At 45.2% G+C, this 21,661-nt stretch overlaps 1 protein-coding gene across 1 annotated transcript; it reads left to right on the plus strand.

The window, feature by feature from the left end:
* The first annotated feature begins 52 nt into the window (after positions 1-52).
* UBR7 (ubiquitin protein ligase E3 component n-recognin 7) lies at positions 53-19,449 on the plus strand. Its single transcript, XM_080807645.1, has 11 exons — positions 53-267; positions 2,063-2,196; positions 2,611-2,671; positions 3,943-4,038; positions 7,014-7,067; positions 7,286-7,391; positions 10,320-10,528; positions 10,694-10,843; positions 11,364-11,526; positions 13,126-13,187; positions 17,254-19,449. The coding sequence occupies exons 1-11, from the start codon at positions 118-120 to the stop codon at positions 17,344-17,346; spliced, it is 1,278 nt and encodes a 425-aa protein (XP_080663771.1). The 5' UTR covers positions 53-117; the 3' UTR covers positions 17,347-19,449.
* The last annotated feature ends 2,212 nt before the right edge of the window (positions 19,450-21,661 follow it).

The following is a 21,661-nucleotide window of genomic DNA, read 5'->3' on the forward strand; positions in this document are numbered from 1 at the left end:
TCTTCCCTTCTTTGGGATTGGCTCTTAGCACTGAGCTCCGCCTCCTCCGGCCACGCCTCTCGCAGCCGCTTTTCCCGCCTCCGCCGGGCAGAGCGGCGGTCCCGCTGACAGTTGAGGATGGCTGGGGCGGAGGGGTCCGCCGGGCGGCAGTCGGAGCTGGAGCCCGTGGTATCGTTGGTCGACGTTCTAGAGGAGGACGAGGAGCTGGAGAACGAGGCGTGCGCCGTACTGGGCGGCAGCGACTCCGAGAAGTGCTCCTACTCGCAGGTGGGCGCGCGGCCCGGGCCTCTCCTCCCCCGGGCTCCCGCCGAACCTCCTGTTCCCGACCCGCCTTGCCCTATTCCCGCCGTTCGTCGTAGGCTTCCCCGTCCCAGGCCCAGCTGCCCTTAAACCTCAGCCTCCTGGGTCCTCCTTCTTAGCCTGTAGCCAGCAGCCCCCACCCCTCCTCCCTCGGTCTTCCTTCGTCCGGTCCCTCAGGATTCTGCAGGCTCTGGCCGTGGGGGCCCCTGCTCTTTCCTTCCTCTCCCGTCTCTCTTCGGTGCCTCGGCTGCTTTTCAGAAACCGTCTCCGTGACCTCTCAGATCCCGACATCTTTGTCCTTACTTTTCGCGTCCTAAGAGTGTTTCTTAGGAAGCTAATGGGAGAGTCAAAGCAGAGTTAAAGGAGAGAGCTCTGGATTTGAAAAAGCTCCCCCTGGGCTGGGTTCCTTGACAGCTAATCCTCTACAATTTAGCCTGACAAGCGCTAGCTCGTAGTTTTTTTGGCGAGACAAGCAAGTACAGTGTCTATTTGCATCCCGCCCCCCGCCCCCCATGGAAACAGACCGGAACCACGACAGCAGGTGGCACTGGCGAAGGAGGGGAGGAAAGGAGAGGATTTGCTTGAAGGGTAAATTTGGCATTTGGAAGACGTTATGAATCAGGATTTGAGGGAGTGCGTTGTAGTGTTTGGTCCTGTATTTCTAGGTACAAAAATGGAGCAAAGGTGGGTAGAAGGAATCTACTCGGGATAAGAATTGGTAGGAAGAAGGAGGTTACCCAGACTCTGGGGGATGCGTGGAACATTGGGGGATGAGGCGAGAGTCTTGGGGCCATTATGTGGTGCGGACTGAGCTCATAATACCACTTGTCATCGTTGACCGGTTGAGTTTACCCTGCGCAGTGGTTAGATTGTTGAATTAACCTGGTATCTACAGATAGTCCCAGATGTTGGCTGCTATTTTAAAACCTTTGGTCACCACTAAAACAACTTTTTCTCTTTAAAAAAAAAAAAAAAGTGTGTGTAAGCCTTTCTAGAAATGTAGTTAGCTTTATAAAACAGACTTCCTAAAGATTTTCTTTTTACTGTAGTAAAATATGTGGAAAATCACACGAGTCGTGTCTATGGGTTGGGGGAAAAAGTGAACATGTGTATGTACCTACTAACCGCTGGCCCCCCAGATCAAGAAATAGAACATTAAGGGCATCCTAGAAGCTTCTGTCTCCCTCCTTTCTAGAGGAGGGTAACCACTGCCAAGATTTCTAAAAGTATTGCCTGTTTTTCCTCCCAACTTTTAATTTTGAAAAAATTTAAATCTACAGGTATGTTGAAAGAATAATATTATGAACACCTGTGTATCTCTTACATGTATTCATTTTTTGCCACATATGTTTTATCTCTCTTTTCTATATAATACACTTTTTCCCCTGAATCATTTGAAAATAAGTTGCAGACACAATGACACTCTAAATATTTCAGCATGCACCTCCTAAAGTCAAAAGGATTCTTTTAATGCGTTGATCTTCTCTTTGGCAGAGTCACAAGTGTTTTCCAAAATTGTAAGTGTGATACTGCTTACATAAACCTGTACATATTCTCCTATATTTTCATGTGTTAAAATGTTATGCAGACCAGCTTTTTCTTATTTTTAACTGGCTGGGAATTTAAAACTATCATTCTAAGAAAAATTTGTATGAAAATGAGCACCAATATAGGACATATATAATGATTTGAAATATGCAACGGTGTTTTGGTACTTTCTTGTGTAATTATTCTCTCTTTCCATTTTGGGGCTGTCTTTTAGGGCTCAGTAAAGAGACAAGCACTATATGCCTGTAGTACGTGCACCCCAGAGGGAGAAGAACCAGCAGGAATTTGCCTAGCTTGCAGTTACGAATGTCATGGAAGTCATAAACTATTTGAGCTATACACAAAAAGGTAAAGACAGTTAGAGATTGGCGCTGAATGCTTTTTAAATGTTTGAATTCTTTCCCACCTGGACTGTTTTTCTTGTTTTTCCATTTAAAGTAGTTGTGCACTGGTCAAATTTAATACAATTGTTTAATTGGAGAGAACAGTTTTTCCAGAGGGCCTTTTAAAATATAATTACTGTATAAACTCAAACTGTCCTCCTCCTTCTGCCATTGTTTTACTTGTCTGCTTGTGTATGTGTGATATAAATATTTGTCTCTGTGCATGTTTATTTTATTGTTATATGCTTGGAGAAATTTCAAATTGGATACATGAACAACAAACAACCAGGATCACTTTTTGGGCTGTGGTATTAATTTAAAGAGTATCTCATTAGATTTAAAAGAAAAATTAAAAGCGGTTTTTCCTCATTTTTTCCAGAAACTTTCGTTGTGATTGTGGGAACAGCAAGTTTAAAAATTTGGAATGCAAATTATTTCCTGTAAGTAAGCACTGTAACTAAAAATGCATTGAAAATAGCTGAGACTGATATTTGCGAGAGTGGATTAAAACTATGCACTTTCCAAAAAGGAAGTTCTTTTCTTTTTTTTAAAGATTTTATTTATTTATTTGACAGATAGAGATCACAAGTAGGCAGAGAGGCAGGCAGAGAGAGAGAGAGGAGGAAGCAGGCTCCCCGCCGAGCAGAGAGCCCGATGTGGGAGGTGATGCCAGGACCCCGGGATCATGACCCGAGCCGAAGGCAGAGGCTTTAACCCACTGAGCCACCCAGACACCCCCAAAAAGGAAGTTCTTATGCTTATTCTTTGCAAATAGGCAAATCAGTATTAGACTGTATTCCATTTTTTATTTTGTTGGAAAACTAACCTGTTTAGAGCCTATATTACAGATTGTAATTAATATGAAATATTTTGGTGGGAATGTTCTTTAAGTAACTCAAGTTTGATTATGTTGGTTGTGCTCATGATTTAAGGCTTTTAAAGCAAAGGGTCTGACTTTAAAAACAATAAAAAACTTGCTCGTAATGAATGTGAGCTACATCCACACAGGAGTTTTTCATTGCTTTTTTGCTAATTACTTATAAGGTAATGTTTACTGAAGTAACAAAAGCTAAGTAGAAAGTAAGGGATTTTACACTGTCCAGTCATAATTACCATTCCACTATAATTACTATTTCCCTCCTTTCAAGGTTATTTTTAGACAATTTCCTTGCCTGCTTTTTTACCTTCTAGTAACCTGGGAGCTTTGGCAATCACAACTGGGCATTAAGAAATACTTTGAAATTCTAGGCCAATGTTCATTTACATGGGTCGATCATTAATATTTATTATTAACTTTTACCAGCATTTTGTTATGGACGTATTTGGTTTCCCCCAATTACAGCAAAGAGGCTACAAAAAATTAATTTTATTTATTTTCTGTATCTTGGAAAAAGTACCCTTTTAATAGGAGTGAATTCTTTTTCTTGGTACTTTGAAAGTTAAAGACCAACTTTTGGGGAGGAAGTTATTTAATCTAGAAATTGATTCAATGCATGGACTTCATGCAATAGGAAATTTATGATATTTATGATATTATATTCATGTTATTTATCATGTCTTACTATATTACACTGATGATATATTATAAATAAAATGTATTATATGTCATATATATGATATTTGTATGGTGTTTGATAATTTATACTTTCATGATACCTGAAATTATAGTCAAAATTAGACCATATTTTATATTGAAATTAATCTCTTTCAGGACAAAGCAAAGATAAATCCTGGCAATAAATACAATGACAACTTTTTTGGATTGTACTGCATTTGTAAGAGACCTTATCCTGATCCTGATGATGAGGTAAGAGAATTAGAGGTTAGTTGGAGGTTAATACCTCTAGCCTTCACTCCTCAGTCTGTTGTCCAGTCTGGATCTCTGTAGCTGTTAAGAGGGGATTTGGGGATTATGAGAGGATTCTAGGTTTATCCTTTCCTAGGAGTCTGGGCTGGAGCTGTAACTGGTACAGATCTCGACTATTTTCACTCTACACCATGAGAGTGAAATATTGGACAGGACTTTGTCAAGGCCAGCACTTTCTTCCTTCCTCTCTCTCGTTGCCTGCCTGCTCCGCTCCCCCAAACATTGTCCAAAAAATGATCTTCAACTTCTTGCTTCCCTGAAAGAAAAGAAATGGGGTATACAGACTGAATCCTCTTAAAGATTTCAATATATACAAAGTTTTTATATTTTTTAAAATTAATTTTATTTTTTAAAGATTTTATTTATTTATTTGACAGAGAGATCACAAGTAGACAGAGCAGCAGGCAGAGAGAGAGGGGGAAGCAGGCTCCCTGCTGAGCAGAGAGCCCTATGCGGGGCCCGATCCCAGGACCCTGAGATCACGACTTGAGCTGAAGGCAGAGGCTTAACCCATTGAGCCACCCAGGCACCCAAAACGTTTGAAATTTTTAAAAAAGTATACACAGAATTTAAAAAGAGTTTTTCTTCTTCCTCACTCCCATCTTTTTACTTCCTAGATATAACCAGTGTTAACACTTTTGGGGGGATATGTTTTTAGACCTCTTTCTCTGCCCATGTAAGTGGATGTGTGTTTCAATGTGTAGTTTCCTTTTAACAAAAGTGAAAATTCAGTACATTCACTCGTGCAGCTTTTCTTACTTACCAGTATATCACAGACCTCTTTCCATGTGACACCGCACAAATCCACCTTGCTCCCAGGTCACTTCATAACGTGACCTGCTGTAAGTTAGTGACCTGGGTGTCCTGTCGCAGACTGCTGCTGTCTCATTTCTCGGCATTGTAAAGAAAGCTGCGGTGAACATCCTTATACAGTAATGTGACTGAGTGTATTCCTACGAGCATTAATGGATACCTAGAGGGAGAACCAGTAAGAGACATAGGATACTTATGTTTCCTGCAAAAAGAGTTCAGTCGCAAATAGTAGATGGTAGTGTGTTTCTCCCTATACTCTTGTTAGACCTACATATTCGCAGTCTTTTTACATTTTGCCATGTTGATAGGTGAAGAGCAGTATCTTTTAAAGATTTCCTTTCCCTGATCATGAGTGAGATTATGCGTCCTACATGAGTTTATTAAATATTTATAATAACCTATCCGAATTGTCTGTTCATAGTCTTGGCCCATATTTTGACTGGCTTTTGTTTGTGTATTTACTGATTTGAAGAAGTGCTTTTATGTTTAGAAAAATTTGCCTTTTGCCCTCTTGCTTTCTAGTTGTCTTGGAACTGTAATTATTGAACCAAATTATGTAGAGGAACAAGTTGAAGATATCTTTGAGTTAACAAAAATAAAACCTTAAAACTGGGGCGCCTGGGTGGCTCAGTTGTTGGGTGGCTGCCTTCAGCTCAGGTCATGGTCCCACGATCCTGGGATCGAGCCCCACATTGGGCTCCCTCTCAGCAGGAAGCCTGCTTCTCCCTTTCCCACTCCGCCTGCTTCTTCCCACTCTCGCTGTGTCTCTGTCAAATAAATAAATAAAATCTTAAGAAAAAACCCTTAAATCTGGATATTTTAAGTTATGGGTAAAGTGTTATGACACTGAATAAGATGCTGAATAAATTGAACAAGGCAGAAGAAAGAATAAAACTGCTATATATATAGGGGCACCTGGGTGGCTCAGCGGGTTAAAGCCTCTGCCTTCGGCTCAGGTCATGATCTCAGGGTCCTGAGATCGAGCCCCTCATCGGGCTCTCTGCTTGGCGGGGAGCCTGTTTCCCCCCCTCTCTCTCTCTGCCTGCCTCTCTGCCTACTTGTGATCTCTCTCTCTCTCACTGCCAAATGAATAAATCTTTAAAAAAAAAAACCTGCTATATATATATGTGTGTGTGTGTGTGTATATATATATATATATATAAAATAAATATATATATATAAAATAAATATATATATATATATATATTCTGTGTGTGTGTGTGTGTGTGTGTAGGTCTACATATGGGCATATATAAAGATACATGTGCTTTTTCCCCCTTTAAGAAGTTATAATAGGGAAAAGACAGAACAACACTGGGGTATTAATCAGTAGACATGAAAGCCTGGGAATGAAAGGAAAACCACTCCAAAAAGAGTCTGTGCCCTTTGGTATATTATTTTCCTCGGGCCAGAATCTAATCAATTATTTAACTAATTCAAGTTAGTGAAATTATTGCTGTCTATATTATCAAAAGACTGTTTATGATCTTTACTTTCCAGTTTAAGTAAAATGAAGGGGTTGAAGAATGTGGGGTTGCCACATTCTGCATTGGTCAAGTCGTCTTACCTCCCTGGGCCTTCGTTTATGGATAAAATGAAAAGCTGTTCCTTAGAGAGTTTTGTGAGAGTCAGATGCCAAGTAACCAAAGTGATTTTTTTTTTAAGATTTTATTTATTTATTTGACAAACAGAGATCATAAGTAGGCAGAGAGGCAGGCAGAGAGAGGAAGGAAAGCAGGCTCCCTGCCGAGCAGAGAGCCTGACTCAGGGCTCGATCCCAGGACCCTGGGATCATGGCCTGAGCCAAAGGCAGAGGCTTAACCCACTGAGCCACCCAGGCGCCCCCCAAAGTGAATTTTTGATGGTTGCTTCCAAAGTGCTCACCTCAATGTGCCCCTTCTGCAAACCAGTTCCTGGAGAGTGAACTTCTCGGGCCCTGTGACCCGCTCTTTCTCCCTGCCCCCTTACTGTTGGCTAGTGGAGAGCAGTCTCACAGAATCGGCAGAAAATCATTTAGTATCTGCTTCTACTGTTTGCCAGATTGACTTCTGTGTCCCAGAATTCACTGTACTTATTAACATGCGAACTGCTTTCCACATTAGATTCCGGATGAGATGATCCAGTGTGTGGTCTGCGAAGACTGGTTCCACGGGAGGGTAAGGAAAGCTTTGACCTTTTAAAGCCCTCATCTTCACAAAAAGAGAAAAGAGCTTTTCTTTTTGAATGGCATTATCTTTTACCTTATGATTACTCTTCTAAAAATGAGCTGTAAAGATAGGATCGGTGTTCTGTTGCGGTATTTGTTTATTACATAACGAGGATTTGGGGCAGCTTGGAGACCACAAGCAAAATCCTCGGTTTCCTGTATTCACAGCATCTTGGTGCCGTTCCCCCCGAGAGCGGCGACTTCCAGGAGATGGTGTGCCAGGCTTGTATGAAGCGCTGCTCCTTCCTGTGGGCTTACGCTGCGCAGCTGGCGGGTATGTGTCTCTGTGGTGTCGGGGTGCCCCAAACCCGGGCTCGTGACATTTCTGTGTTCAGTCTAGAATTTTTCGCGACTGTTTTTTTTTTTTTTTTTTCTAAATTTAAATTCAATTCATTAACTTACAGTGTATTATTAGTTTCAGAGATGGAGGTCAGGGATTCATCAGCCTTATATAACACCCAGTGCTCATTCCATCCCGTGCCCTCTTTCATGCCCGTCACCCAGTTTCCATCCCCCACCCCCCTCCCCTCCAGCAACCCTCAGTCTGTTTCCTATGGTCAAGGGTCTTTTAGCAACTGTTTTTAAGTTGGAGGAGACCAGAATCAGGGAAAATGGAAGAGGAAGTTTTTGAATGGGACTTTGAAAAATAAATAGAACCAAAATAAGTTGTTCTTAAATGGAAGACATGCTACTGGTTGGGAGGTGTGGGGTGTAATTTGCTACCCAGTGCTTATATTATATTGTATTATGTATATACTGTACAAATTGGCCTGAAACAGCTAATCAACAATGAATGGTCTTGAGGCATTAGGTATTTTATTTTACTGATAATGCAAATGTGTTACTTAATTTATTTTTAGAGTGGCAGTTACTCATAGTGTCTGCTGCTCTGACCTCATAATGTCTTATCCTTCTCACCTTTAGGGAACATTTTACCATATGAACCACAAACAGCATAGCCATACCTAAAATCTCACCCTACTCTTTTGATTTGTCTCAAAGTTCTTTTTTTTTTTTTTAAAGATTTTATTTATTCATTTATCAGAGAAAGAGAGCACAAGCAGGGGGGAGTGGCAGGCAGAGGTAGAAGCAGAAGCAGGCTCCCTGCTGAGCAAGGAGCCTGATTCAGGACTCGATCCCAGGACCCTGGGATGATCACGACCTGAGCCAAAGGCAGACGCTTAAGTGACTGAGCCACCCAAGCGTCCCTGTCTCCAAGTTCTTAAACTTGGTGTGCCTACTTTCGTACCCTTTTCAGTTATATCTTGCACTTTCCGCTGGACCTGTACCTATTTCTCATGCATTGGGTTTTCTTCATCGATCCTCCCCCTCTCCCTTCATTTCCTGCCCTGTCAGCAGATGGCCTCATGTCCCATTAAATTGAAATGCATCATCTGACATGAGCTCCCTTATCATTCCTCTTCTCTCTCTTTTTTAAAACAAGATTGATTTTTTTATTTATTTGAGAGAGGGAGAATGCGTGAGTAAGGGGGGATGGAGGGAGAGAATCCCAAGCAGACTCCCCCGCTGTGCACAGAGCCCGACACAGGTCTCAGGACCCTAAGATCAGGCCCTAAACTGAAACCAAGAGTCAGAAGCTTGCCCGACTGAGCCTCCCAGGCGCCACTCCTCTTTTTTTTTTTTTTTTTTTTTTAAGAGTTTATTTATTTATTTGACAGACAGAGACCACAAGTAGGCAGAGAGGCAGGTAGAGAGAGAGGGGGAAGCAGGCTCCCCGCCAAGCAGAGAGCCTGATGTGGGACTCGATCCCAGGTCTCTGAGATCACGACCCGAGCCGAATGCAGCGGTTTAACCCACTGAGCCACCCAGGCGCCCGCCACTCCTCTTTTTGACAGAATTTCTGCCTCTGTATCTATCCTTTTTTATTCCTCTCATAAAGAAAAGTTGGTTGTTTTTTCAGAACTACCCTACCACCTGCGTTTGCAGTGAAACCTCATCCCACTACACCCCCTCTTGCTGCTGCTTTTTTTTTTTTTTTAAAGATTTTATTGAGAGACAGAGATCACAAGTAGGCAGAGAGGCAGGCAGAGAGAGAGGAGGAAGTAGGCTCCCCATTGGGCAGAGAGGCCGATGTGGGGCTCGATCCCAGGACTCTGAGACCATGACCTGAGCTGAAGAGAGAGTCTTAACCCACTGAGCCACCCAGGTGCCCCCCCCACCCGCTTCTTGACATATCCCACCTCTTCTTACCATCTGCAATGTTTTACTTTTTCCTTTACATATAAAGTGCTTAAGTAGTGATTGACATTTTAATGTTTACTTTTTGTTTATTTTTAAAAGTCTTATTTATTTATTTGAGAGAGAGAGACCAAGATCTCAACAGAGATAGCAAGAGAAAGCGTGAGTGGGGAGGAGAGGGAGAAGCAGGCTTCCTGCCGAGCAGGGAGCCCGCTGCGGGGCTCAATTCAGGACCTTCGGATCATGACCTGAGCCAAAGGCAGATGCTTAACAAATAAACCACCCAGGTGTCCCAAAGATGTATTTAACTAATCTCTACACTTAGTGTGGGGCTTGAACTCATGACCATAAGATCGAGTTGCATGTTCTTCCAGCTGAGCCAGTCAGGTGCCCTGTGATTGACAATTTTTTAAAAAGATTTTATTTATTTGTCAGAGAGAGAGAGCACAAGCAGAGAGAGTGGCAGGAAGAGGGAGAAGCAGGCTTCCCGCTGAGTAAGAAGCTCCCCGATGTGGGACTCAGTCCCAGGACCCTGGGATCATGACCTGAGCCAAAGACAGACTGAGCCACCCAGGCGTCCTGTGACTGACATTTTTAAATGAACTGTTCAATTACTTGAACTCTGGATTAGGTAGACATAACCTAAAAAAGAGTTGATGATTCCTTTCTCTTTATTCCAGAGAATAAGGTTGACTCTCTTTTTCCAGATTCTGAAATTTTTTTTTTAAAGATTTTATTTATTTATTTGACAGACAGATACACAAGTAGGCAGAGAGGCAGGCAGAGAGAGAAGGGAGGAAGCAGGCTCCCTACTGAGCAGAGAGCCCGATGCGGGGCTTGATCCCAGGACGCTGGGATCATGACCTGAGCCGAAGGTAGCGGCTTTAACCCACCGAGCCACCCAGGCGCCCCCTGAAATTTTTTTTTTTAATCAGGCTAAGTGATTTCACTGTTTAATAATAATCTGTGGATATGTGTGTGTTTCTTTTCACTGAACCCACAGTAACCAAAGTATCCGCAGAGGATGACGGGTTGGTGCTGAATGTTGATGGAACAGGTGATCAGGAAGTCATCAAACCTGAAAATGGAGATCATCAAGATAGTAGCCTCAGAGAGGATGTTCCAGAACATGGAAAGGATGCTGTCCAGGAAGTCAAAGCAGAGCAGACTAATGAACCATGTGCCAGCTCTAGTTCTGAATCTGATCTCCAGGTAACATATGAAGTCTGAGCCATAAAAAAATAAAGCATAAGCAAAATTAATTCTGGAAGCTCTGTAGCTTTGGGTTTCATGCCCAAAGAAATTCCTCTCTATAGTCTAAGCTCTGGAAACTTTGATAGTGTCAAAAACACACTTCAAAATTTCATTTCATTTCAGACAGGGTTTAAGAATCAGCATCTCAACGCGGAATCACAGTCTGGCTGCAGACTTCAAGAGCTTAATGCTAAGCGGTTTGTAAAGAAGGACACCGCCACCTATTGGCCCGTCAACTGGCGCAGCAAGTTATGTACCTGCAAAGACTGCATGGTGAGTTCCCCGTCAAGGTCACCATTACCGTGTTTGTTACAGACCAATGCCGCAAACAGGGCCATCTGGAAAATACATTTATGAAACTATTGCTGGGACTGTAGAGAACTCTTAAATATTTTATAGTAAGCAAATTTATGTAATGCTACTTGCCGTCTGACTGCTTGTGGGAGAAATTAGGAATAATGTAGTACTTTTTATTCACTTATCTTCATTTTAGTGGAAAATAGAAGTTCTCTTTTTTATATCGTAGAATTTGCTTGGAAATAAAAATATCCTTGAAAGTTACATTAAGTCCATCGTTTTTAAATAAAGACCCTGCAACACCTACTGGGAAGTTGGGAGATTCCTGAGAGATTTGGGCAGGAAGAATATATCATTCAAGCATTTCTGTACTAAAGGCTCAGGTTTTCTGGCAGTTAACCTGAAAACATTAAATAAATTTGTAGTGATTCTCATGAAGTTGACTTTCTGAGAATAACATACAGTTCTAATGGGAAACCGGTTTTATTTTTTGAAGAAAATGTATGGCGAGCTAGATGTCCTGTTCCTGACAGATGAATATGACACAGTTCTGGCTTATGAAAACAAGGGCAAAGTCGACCAGGCAGCTGACAGGAGAGACCCTTTAATGGACACCCTTAACAGCATGGACAGAGTCCAGCAAGTGGAACTCATTTGTGGTAAATGCTATTTGAACAAAAATTCACAAAGCTCATAAGGTTTCCTTCACTCTTAAAATACGTTTAGTGAGCACTTAATTGTTGTTTTCACTTAATACAAACAAGGTTTGAAATTGGAATTATAAAGTAGCCTTCAATTACACTTGCCTGATTGTAGTGTTGCTGGGTATGTAGCTATTGTTACCACTGTCAGAATTACATGCTAGAAGCGTTAGGTGCTTGAGAAACCTTAACGTTTGCTTTTTTGATTCATGGTAGATGTGTGAGTAAGGAATAATAGAAAATCAGTATCTTTCTCCATCCACTGAAATAGTTTGCATTGAACATTACCCGTCCTCCAGGAAGCCACCAGAGGAAGAAATGCCCCAGCCCTTGCTGGCAGACCTTTACAGATGGTCCCCCAGTGTGCTCAGCTGATTTTGGTCATTCCCATTCCAGCTGGTCTCTGCTCGGGTACCACCCCTTCAGAGGCAGTCACCATGTCTGTCTTTCGTTTTTAACTGTTTGATGAATTTCCTTTGCCTCTGGGAGGCTAAAAGCTTTTCAGGGATGGAGGCTGCATCTGAAAGATTCCTGTGGCCCTCGGGGGACCTCATACATAACAGAAACAATATATTAAGTGAGGGAATGAGTCTTAAAACCTAAAGTTTGACAAGCCCAAGATTATTTCAACTACTAGGATTCCAGAGAGATAGGAAGCCCTTTAAAAAATTCTTAGCTGACAGGGTGTCTGGTGGCTCAATCGTTAAGTATCTGCCTTCAGCTTGGGTCATCATCTCAGGGTCCTGGGATCGAGCCCCACATCAGGCTCCCTGCTCGGAGGAAAACCTGCTTCTCCCTCTTCCACTCCCCCTGGTTGTGTCCTCTCTCTCTCTCTGTGTCTCTCTCTGTCAAGTAAATAAATAAAATCTTAAAAAAAAAAAAAATTTTAGCTGGGGCACCTGGGCGGCTCAGTGGGTTAAGAGTCTCCCCTTGGCTCAGGTCATGATCCTGGATTTCCAGAATCGAGCCCTACATCCCACTCCCTGCTCAGCGGGGGAGTCTGCTTCTCCCTCTGCCCCTCACCCTGCTTGTATTTTCTCTCTCTCTCAAAATAAATAAGTAATCTTTTAAAAATTTAAAAAATAACTTAATCTTTTTGGGCCTGAGGTTTTATTTTGGTTTTGGTTTTTTTGGTTGTTGTTGTTGGTTGGTTGGTTTTTTAAAGAAGTAGGGTCCTTGATATCAAAATGAAAGAACTTGGGAGAAATTTGGAACAAGTTTCTTATTTATTTATTTATTTATTTATTTATTTAGAGAGCATGAGCAAGAGGGGCAGAGGGAGAGAGAATCTCAGGTGGACTCTGTGTTGAGCGCAGAGCCCAACATGGGGCTCGATCCCATGACCCTGAGATCACAACCTGAGCCAAAACCAAGAGTCAGAAGCTCAACCAACTGTGCCACCCAGGCGGCCCATAGGAGCAAGTTTCAATGCACGTTTCACTTAGAGAAAAATTTAAACTATTGACATACTCAAATGTTAGTGGGAAAGAAGTACTTTGTTTCTAAAAGCACGTGACTTGTCTCATGTTTACTACCCTTTTTGTTGTTTTGATTTAGAATACAATGACTTGAAGACCGAACTTAAAGACTATCTCAAGAGATTTGCTGATGAAGGCACGGTATGTTGAGTTAAAGAACTTTAATCATAGCCCTGTATGTTCTGAATAAACTGTTTATTTTCTCGGAGGAAGAAATGACCATGTATGTTGAACTGGAAACTTGGGAGGTGAATGCAGGCAGAGCTAAGGGAAATCAGTGAGAGGTGGAGAAAGCAGGGCCTGGCCATGCTAGGAGTCCTTCCAGCCCTGGGCTGTCAGGAATGAGGGTCGGAGCGGCCATACAGGGTCTGGAGAGAGTTCGTGTAGCCAGAGGAGGCCAGGACATGAGCCATCCTGATTCTGCCCATCCTGACCTTCAGGCGGAGATCCTTGTAGGAGGAAGGAAAAATGACCAAGCAAGGAAAAACTAATGCCTCACCCCTCTTTTTGGATTTCAGATTCTATAGTTTAGAATAAAAGAACTTCAGAATTGGGGCTAAAACATTTTTCTTGCTCATAAGAGAGTCTATATGCTTTTAAGGGTGACACTGATTCTAAAATGTGGGATCTTCAAAACAGTCTTGCAGGTGAATTTACAAGGATTTCCTTGCTCTTTACTCTTCATACATTTGTGACAGAATGTTCTTCTGAAATACTTTTCTGTCCTCCACAGGCAGATAGAAACAAAATTTAGCTTCTCTTTTGTCTGTATGGACGGTTTGCTCTGCTGTGCCCAGACCCAGAAATCAAGTCAGGTGTGTCTGGCGGCTGCCGGGGAAGTGTGCTGAGACTTGGTCCCTTGGAAGGAGTCTTTGCTAGCCTGCTTGAGGCCACTTTCTCTCTCGCTCATAAATGTGGCAAGAGCTTGGAGCTGCCTGCAGATCTGGACAGGGTCCCAGCGCTGCCTTTCTGCAAAACGAGTTGTAAAGTCAGAAATTAAGAATTTTCTATTTAGTAGGCGTCTCATTTTTTAGAGAATGTTCTTTGTTCTCAGCCTCCCGCCTCTCAGCAGTACTTGAACTGCAGTCATTCCTGTTCCTCTGGTTAATGTAGACTCACGCTTCTCTCTCGATGCACCTGAGAATGCTCGTGGGGCACCTCGTGGCTCGGTCAGTTGAGCATCTGACTCAATCTTGGTGCAGGTCTTAATGTCGGGGTCATGAATTCAGCCCCCACTTTGGGCTCCACTTGGCCTCCATGCTGGGCATGGAGCCTGCTTAAAAAATAAAAACAAAAACTAAGAATGTTCACAGGTGTAACTGTTTCAACCTTGGCACTGTTTTTTTACTGAAGTGTAGTTAACACACAATGTTATATTGGTTTCAGGTGTCTTAACCTCTGCATTATTCATGGACATTTGAGGTCTTTCGTATGTGTCAGAGCATGTGGTTTTTTGGTTTTTTTTTTAAAGATTTTTTTAATTTATTTGTTTGACAGAGATCACAAGTAGGCAGAGAGGCAGGCAGAGAGGGAGGAGGAAGCAGACTCCCCACGGAGCAGAGAGCCCAATGCAGGGCTCGATCCCAGGATGCTGGGATCACGACCTGAGCCGAAGGCAGAGGCTTTAACCCACTGAGCCACCAAGGCGCCCTTATCTCGTACCTTCTGCTTTTGTGCAGTTTGTGGTTACAAGGCCCTTTATTGATTTTACTACACACACTTGAAATCACGTAAAAGAAAGGACAAGCAATTTTATTCAAGGTCTTCTCCCGTGTCTTCAGTATATGGATCTTTGTCATCACTAGATCTGCTTTTTATGAGTCTAAGATAATTTTTTTGTATCTGATGTGATGACTTAAGAGGACATTATGTTTTTTTAATTGTTTGTTCTATGACATTGGTAGCTAGACCTTTACAAAAACAAATGAGAACCTTAAGCTGCAATAAGGTTCCTCTGCTTTGGCTGTATTTGTACTGATAAGTTGTAGATGTTCTCAGATGAGGGACTGCCTTTTATTTTATGTTTGTGTTTGACTATAAAAGAAAGAATCCTTAGAAACTACAAAATGTCTGAGACAAATCGATAAAATGATTTATGATTGATCCCCAGTATTTATTCTTGAACATTTCTACTCTGCATGTTGGCTATGACCATTTGAGGGTCTAGAAGCTTAAAATTGCACACTCTAATTTTCATGCTTTTAGGTCACCTCTCTCAACCTCCTTGAAGGAAAATTGCTTTTCTTTTATTGCCTTTTGGTATTTAGTGTTGGTGATCCGGTGTAGGGACAGTTCCTTCAAACTGGAATTTCCAAGTGTCCCGTATATTAGCATTTTACAAGTGTGAAGTTCCAAGCCATTTAGCAAATAGAGTAGAGCTTTGCGCTTCAGCATCTCGAGTGCATCGGCCACCTAGAGCCTGCATCTCTTATGGGCTCTGATTCTTTGCTGGGTGACCAGCTGTCTCAACCTTGGTGCTTGTGAAGCTGGCGTATCAGTTACTGGTCTGTGTTGTTCTTCCACTTAGAGGATTAATAAGTATCTTATCTTACCCCAAGGAAGGCATCGAGTTGGCATAGCTGTCTGTGGATGTTTGCAGCACCTACCTTGGGGAGTAAGGGGAGAGTTCCACTTTATATGCAGATATTTATCCATTTTCTTACCTTTTCCCCTCTCTCCCTCTTGCTCACCTGCATGCCCTGGCTTGCTTTTGCTCCTTCCCTCCCTCTTCCTGCCCCGCCTTCATGCTTTCATAACAATAAGAATATGTTACCTTTGTAATTAAAAACTTAATTCCCGGGGCGCCTGGGTGGCTCAGTGGGTTAAGCCTCTGCTTTCGGCTCAGGTCATGATCCCAGGATCCTGGGATCGAGCCATGCCCCCCCACCCCCCAAAAATCAGGCTCTCTGCTCAGCAGGAGGCCCACTTCACCGGCTCTGCCTCTGCCTGTCACTCCGCCTACTTGTGATCTCTCTCTCTGTCAAGTAAATAAATAAAATCTTTAAAAAAAAAAAACTAAACTAAACTAAATTCCCAAACCTGTCTGTTTTGATGGACTTCGGGTGGCAGTTAGGTCAGAGCAGCTGGAGGTCAGAGCAGCTGGCTAGACATTCTTGGGGTGAGCAAGGACTCCTTCTAGGTTGTCCCACTTTCCTTTTCATCCATATTGTCCCTTTGCCTTATTTTCTTATTTCTAAATTTTATTTTGCTAATATCATAAACACCTTTGTATGATGCTCTAATAATCCTTTTTCCAGTGAAATGGAAGGTAAGTTTCTCATTGAATGAAATGGATAGCCCATTTCCTAAGAGTAGCGCTTCTTTATTTTTGGTCAGTTATTCTTTTCATATAGCAAACATTTCTGACTTTGGACTCACGAAGAGGTCTGAGTTTTTTCCAGTAAAGAAGAAAACACAAATCTCAAAGCAAAACAGACTTTGTTTTCCTTGGGCACTCACACGGAGCTCGAAGGACATTCCCAAGAAACCAGTGTGGTCATGAGAGAAGGGCGGTGGTCTTGTTTTTTTTTTAAGATTTTATTTATTAGAGAGAGAGGGAGCACGAGCAGGGGGAGGGACAGAGGGAAGCAGGCTCCCCACTGAGCAGGGAACCCAATGCGGGGGCTCTATCCCAGGACTCTGGGATCATGACCTGAGCCAAAGGCAGACGATTAACAACTGAGCCACCCAGGCGCTGGCAGCTACGGTTTATTAAGAACTTGGGGCGCCTGGGTGGCTCAGTGGGTTAAAGCCTCTGCTTTCGGCTCAGGTTGTGATCTCACGGTCTTGGGATCGAGCCCCACGTCGGGCTCTCTGCTCAGCAGGGAGCCTGCTTCCCCCTCTTTCTCTGACTGCTTCTCTGCATACTTGTGATCTCTCTGTCAAATAAATAAATAAAATCTTTAAAAAAAAAAAAAAAAAGAACTTACTCTCTGCTGGGCTGTGTTTCACAGGCATCAAACCTGATCTGCTCCTCGAGCGGCGCTGTGAGATAGGTGCAGCTTCTCTCTCGTTCCGTGTGACGAACCCCTGCTCTTCTTAGCTGTGTGACCGTGACCAGGCCCACGCCTCTGAGACGGAGCCCGTGGAATCAATTCCACATTAAAAGCGTTCTTAGCAGCAGGATCTTTCGCCTGTGAATATCGTGACCGCTTACTGCCCTTCCGGAATGCACAGCCCCTTCCTAAGCCGTGTTTTTCATCAACAGGTGGTCAAGAGGGAGGACATCCAGCAGTTCTTCGAAGAATTCCAGTCCAAGAAGAGGAGACGAGTGGACGGCATGCAGTATTACTGTAGCTAGAGCGGAGGCCTCCGCGGAGGCCGCTTACCACGCCCGGAATAAAAGAGGCGTATCTCACACCTGGTCCTGTCCCGGCCTCGCGCTCCCTCCCCTCCCTAACCACAGTAGCCACAGCGTGGGTGCCGATGGCCCGGCCGGCCCCCTCCGCCTCCGCCCAGCGCAGCTCGGCACGCAGACCGCAGGCCCGCCGCCCGACCGCCGAGTAACCCCCAGGTTATTTGCTTCTGAGTTTTAAGGAGTTTGATTTGGTTTTGAGAAAGTAAACTGGTTTATTTGCTAATGATATTTTCTGTAACTCCCGAACGTCTCTCCCCTGCCGCAGAGCTGTTGTCTCCAGGGACCTGCTCTGCGGGGCACGGCAGGAGCCTTCTTCCTGTCCGCCAGAGCCCCGCTAGGTCCCTCACCCCTCTGATCGTGGTGCCTTGGGTCAGCGCTTCCTCAGGCCTGGTCTCTTCTCCCACATCCCTGCTTTCTCCAGTGTGCTCACCGCAAAGAGGCGTCTCGAAACTTGCTTCTCCCGGGCCCAGCCTTCAGTGGGGCCGAGGGCCAGTGGTTTTCTGGGCTGGATGTTGTCGCAGGCAGGGAGGTTGGCTGAGGTCAGGATCGAGGAAGCTAACCTTTGTTACGATTTTTACTAATAAATTTCAAGTGAAAATTTCGTTCACAGTTCTCTTGGCACTAGAATATTAGCATTTCCGTACTGTAGTGCTCACAGGGCTTCCTGGAGAAAATTCGCCAGTGTACTAGTCCCTTTTCTGCTGCCTAGAAAACAGACCGGGTACTACCCTGTGAAATCTTGGTGGTTTACAGAGTCCTCTGGATTTCTTTATATTATCAGGGATATTCATAAGCGTTTAGTAAAAACGGACCTATTTTGATATTGTTCTGTTATGGAAATGTTCTTAGAACCCCAGTAAATTATTATTTTTCCCCTAAAATCTGTGTTGAAGAAAAAAGATACTGGTTTAGCTTCCTTGTAGCGAGCAGGGCAGTGAGTGTCCTGTTGGCGGAAGAGGCAGACGGTGTGTGAGAGATTCCCAACTAGGCCCTAGGCTGCACGAATGATGAGCTTTATGTAAATAAAAGTTAACGTCCACAGCTGGTTCGCTAATGACCATGAGATCTGCTTTTGAAGAACCTTCTGGACGGTTGTCTAAAACCCCATATTTGAGGGGAAGTCCTTTCGGTTGGTATGAAAGCGCTTTACGGCCCTGAGTCCATGTGGAAAACGCCTTTGATAAACACAGAGCCTCGGTTGCTCTCCCTCAGGAGCGACATGGTCTCTGCTGACAAGAAATGGCACACTTTAAGGTATGTGACTCTAAGCCTCAGAGGCTTCGGGGCCACAAGGGAGCATTAATTTCGCTCTGTGTGTCCAGCCATGGCCAATACCAGTCCCTGGATGAGATGAACTTGGCCTAGAGAACATCGGGGCCTCAAAGCAACGGTCCAGCCCCTGGTTTTCTGCATCAAGACTCCTAATTCCAGATCCCCATGAGGAGTGGTGTGTGGAGCTCGGGGAGCCTGTGGCCACAGGACATGGTTGTGTGCCCTGAGCTGGTCTTGTAGAGAGGCTAGGTTGCCAGGCTCGGGGCATCTCTGAGATGGCGGACAGCTGGGGACCCTCATCTGAGTCTGAGGACCTGTCCCATGCAGGCTCGAGCCTGGACGCTGCAGTGGCCCGCAGGGTCTCCGCCTCCCTGGCGTGGGCTCCGTTGGCCACAAGGTTCCTGGCCCCACAGAACCACCACGGAGGCCGCGTGTTCCCGGCCGGCACAAAGTACACTCCTCCCGGGGCTGAAGGGCTCCAACAGAAAGGTACTGACCCTTCTTTTACATTAACCAGAAAACCTCTTTTTTTAAACCTACGTTCACAACTAGTTTTCTTACTGACCGCGACGGACTGTCTCTTCTTGTGGAGACGGATTTTGGCCAACGTGTGGCAGTTGACATAAATGCATGTTTTATGCAAGACAAGAATATGGTATTAGTTGCTTTTAAGGAACTCTGGCATCGTATGTGCATTTTTGTAGAATTGTTACTGGACTTACAATGACATACTTCAATCAGGTTTCTGTAAAATTTAAATAAAACCGGTTCAACAAAATAATGGCGTTACAGGTGGTTCTTAGTCCTATTTAAATGTGCACAGCGCCGCCCTCCCCTGCAGTTATAAGGGAAATGAATGTAGTGTGAATCTAGCAACCATTCCCGCCCTGGCTGACTGGGGAATTTCTCTCCTGCTGTTCTAGGAGATGTGGCCTGAGCTGAGGTCTGCCAGCAGGGGCCCCCGCTGGCGTTAGAACCCCTCCTGTGAGGGGTGTCCCTGATTCCTGTTGGGGCCTCAGTGAGCAGGGGGACGAAGGAAAGGGCTTGGGTTGTGACCGAAGGCAGTGTGTTCAGGGACTGCTCTGTGCGGAAGGAGAGAGGCCAGGAGCCCACAGTCTGGGGCAAAGTTGAGGTCCGCCCACACTGTAGCTCTCATTTCACACAATGCAGAGTACTGACCACTATACGATCACGGCCTGTAGCTCTCATTTCAAAGGTAAACATGAAAACAAACCCAAAAGCCAACGCAGAGGCCCATCTTTGGCCTCACCCCAGCTCTTGCCGCCGTGGGAATTATCCAGACTTGTGGTCATCAGCGTGGCGAGCTGAACTCAGGTGAATGAAATGCTGTCTATGGCCCTGAAGCTGCTCAAGGGTCTGCAAACTCAGGGTTACCTAATCCACAGTGCCCGGAAAGCGGCAGCCCCCCCAGCTCCCGGATGAAAGGACCCTACTGGGGCGGGAGGAAATTGACAGCAATCCAAGGACTGAAGGACCTTGGGGGTGACCTATTTCCGCTCCCCAGTGAAGAGGACTGTGGTCTGGGGAACGTGGGAAGTACGAGGAGCCAACCCAGTTCCCAGAGGCCAGTGAGGCCGTCTCCCAGTCAGGTCGCCTTGAAGTGGCTGCTGCAGGCAAGCCTTGGCCCGAGGAGGCACGTAGCACTTGGCACTGGGCCAAAGCCAGATGTACCCTTCTTGCCCCCCTGAACCACTGGGCGTCAGATAGTGTGTGTCCCCTGCTTATAATCACAGGATCCCTCAGTTGGAAGGGACCCGAGAAATCACCCAGCTTCCCCTTCTGTCAGGACAGGAGCTCCTCCCTCACTGCTGGTCCTCGCAGGCGCCCCGTGCTGGTCTCGGCCACTGGGTTCCCCCGTCTCCGTGCTGCTGGGGGCAGTGCCCCAACTTTCAGTTTGCTCTCTGCCCCGCCCCTTCCCTGCCACATGACTTGAGGGGCACTGACCCCACCGCTCCCAGCTGCTGGCCTTATCTTGTGAACACTGGAAGGGTCAGCCTTTGGAGGGGTCAATGCCGTGGAAGGCAAAGAGAAGAGAATGATTCAGTGATCCAGACATCGAGCCACGGGGTTAAGCCTTGCCGGAAGCTTGTGCAACTAGTAGACTTTTCTGCAGCAGAGAACACTTCGGTGGTTCCCTTGGAGGGGCAGAATGCTCCCTGCCCACATGGCACTCAACCCCTTTCTCCCAGTCCTTGATGTATTTTCCTGAACAAAAGGGCTAGCTGCTGCTTCTCGACTTTTCCATTGGCCTCCCATCCATATCTTCGGTCTTCTCCAGGGGTTCCTCCAGCTGGAATGAGAGAGATGTTCATGGCGCTCGCGGGCACCTGGACGAACAGCTCTGCCCTGATGCCCCCACCTGGAGACTCCCACCTGGGGACTCCCACCTGGGCTTCTCCTCCGCCATCTTTCCTCCTGTGTGGGGCCCGTGGCTCACGTGACTCTGTTTCCCCTACTCGCATCTCAGCCTCCTGGCTTCCCTCTCTTGCCTCTGCCTCAGGCCTGAAGGCTCCTCCATGCAGCTCACCTGCAGCCAGATTGCAAAGTTGTGTCCCTGTGTTAGGGTTCTCTGGAGAAACAGAACCAATGGCCCATAGACACACATCTGTATGGAGACACACACGTTCATACATATGACATCTGTTACCCCGTGTGTATCACAGGCGCTGACCCCCACAGGAACAGAGGCTGAGCAGTCCTGCGATCTGCTGTCGGCTGCAGCCCCCGAAAGCTGATGGTGCAGTTCCAGTCCACGCCCGAACGCCCGAGAACGGACGGGAGCCCGTGATGTAACCGGCCGGCAAGGCCCGACGGACTCGCCCGGTTCAGGAGAAGCTCCGTGTTCCCGCTGGGACGGACGCGCCGAGAGTCCGTTTTCCCTTCCCTCTGCCTTTTTGTTCTCTTCAGAAGCTCAGCAGGTGGGACTGTGCCTGGAGCCCACCCTGCGGAGGGCCACCCGCCCTAC

Source organism: Martes martes (assembly GCF_963455335.1).
Source record: "Martes martes genome assembly, chromosome: 7".
In the NCBI taxonomy this organism is placed as follows: domain Eukaryota; kingdom Metazoa; phylum Chordata; class Mammalia; order Carnivora; family Mustelidae; genus Martes; species Martes martes.

What these genes read in the sequence shown, in the direction of transcription:
- UBR7 (XM_080807645.1), top strand. Translation starts at nt 118, where the DNA reads ATGGCTGGGGCGGAGGGGTCCGCCGGGCGGCAGTCGGAGCTGGAGCCC. An exon ending in TTTGAGCTATACACAAAAAG is followed by an intron (nt 2,197 to 2,610) that starts GTAAAGACAGTT and finishes CATTTTTTCCAG; the next exon opens with AAACTTTCGTTGTGATTGTG. An exon ending in TTACGCTGCGCAGCTGGCGG is followed by an intron (nt 7,392 to 10,319) that starts GTATGTGTCTCT and finishes CTGAACCCACAG; the next exon opens with TAACCAAAGTATCCGCAGAG.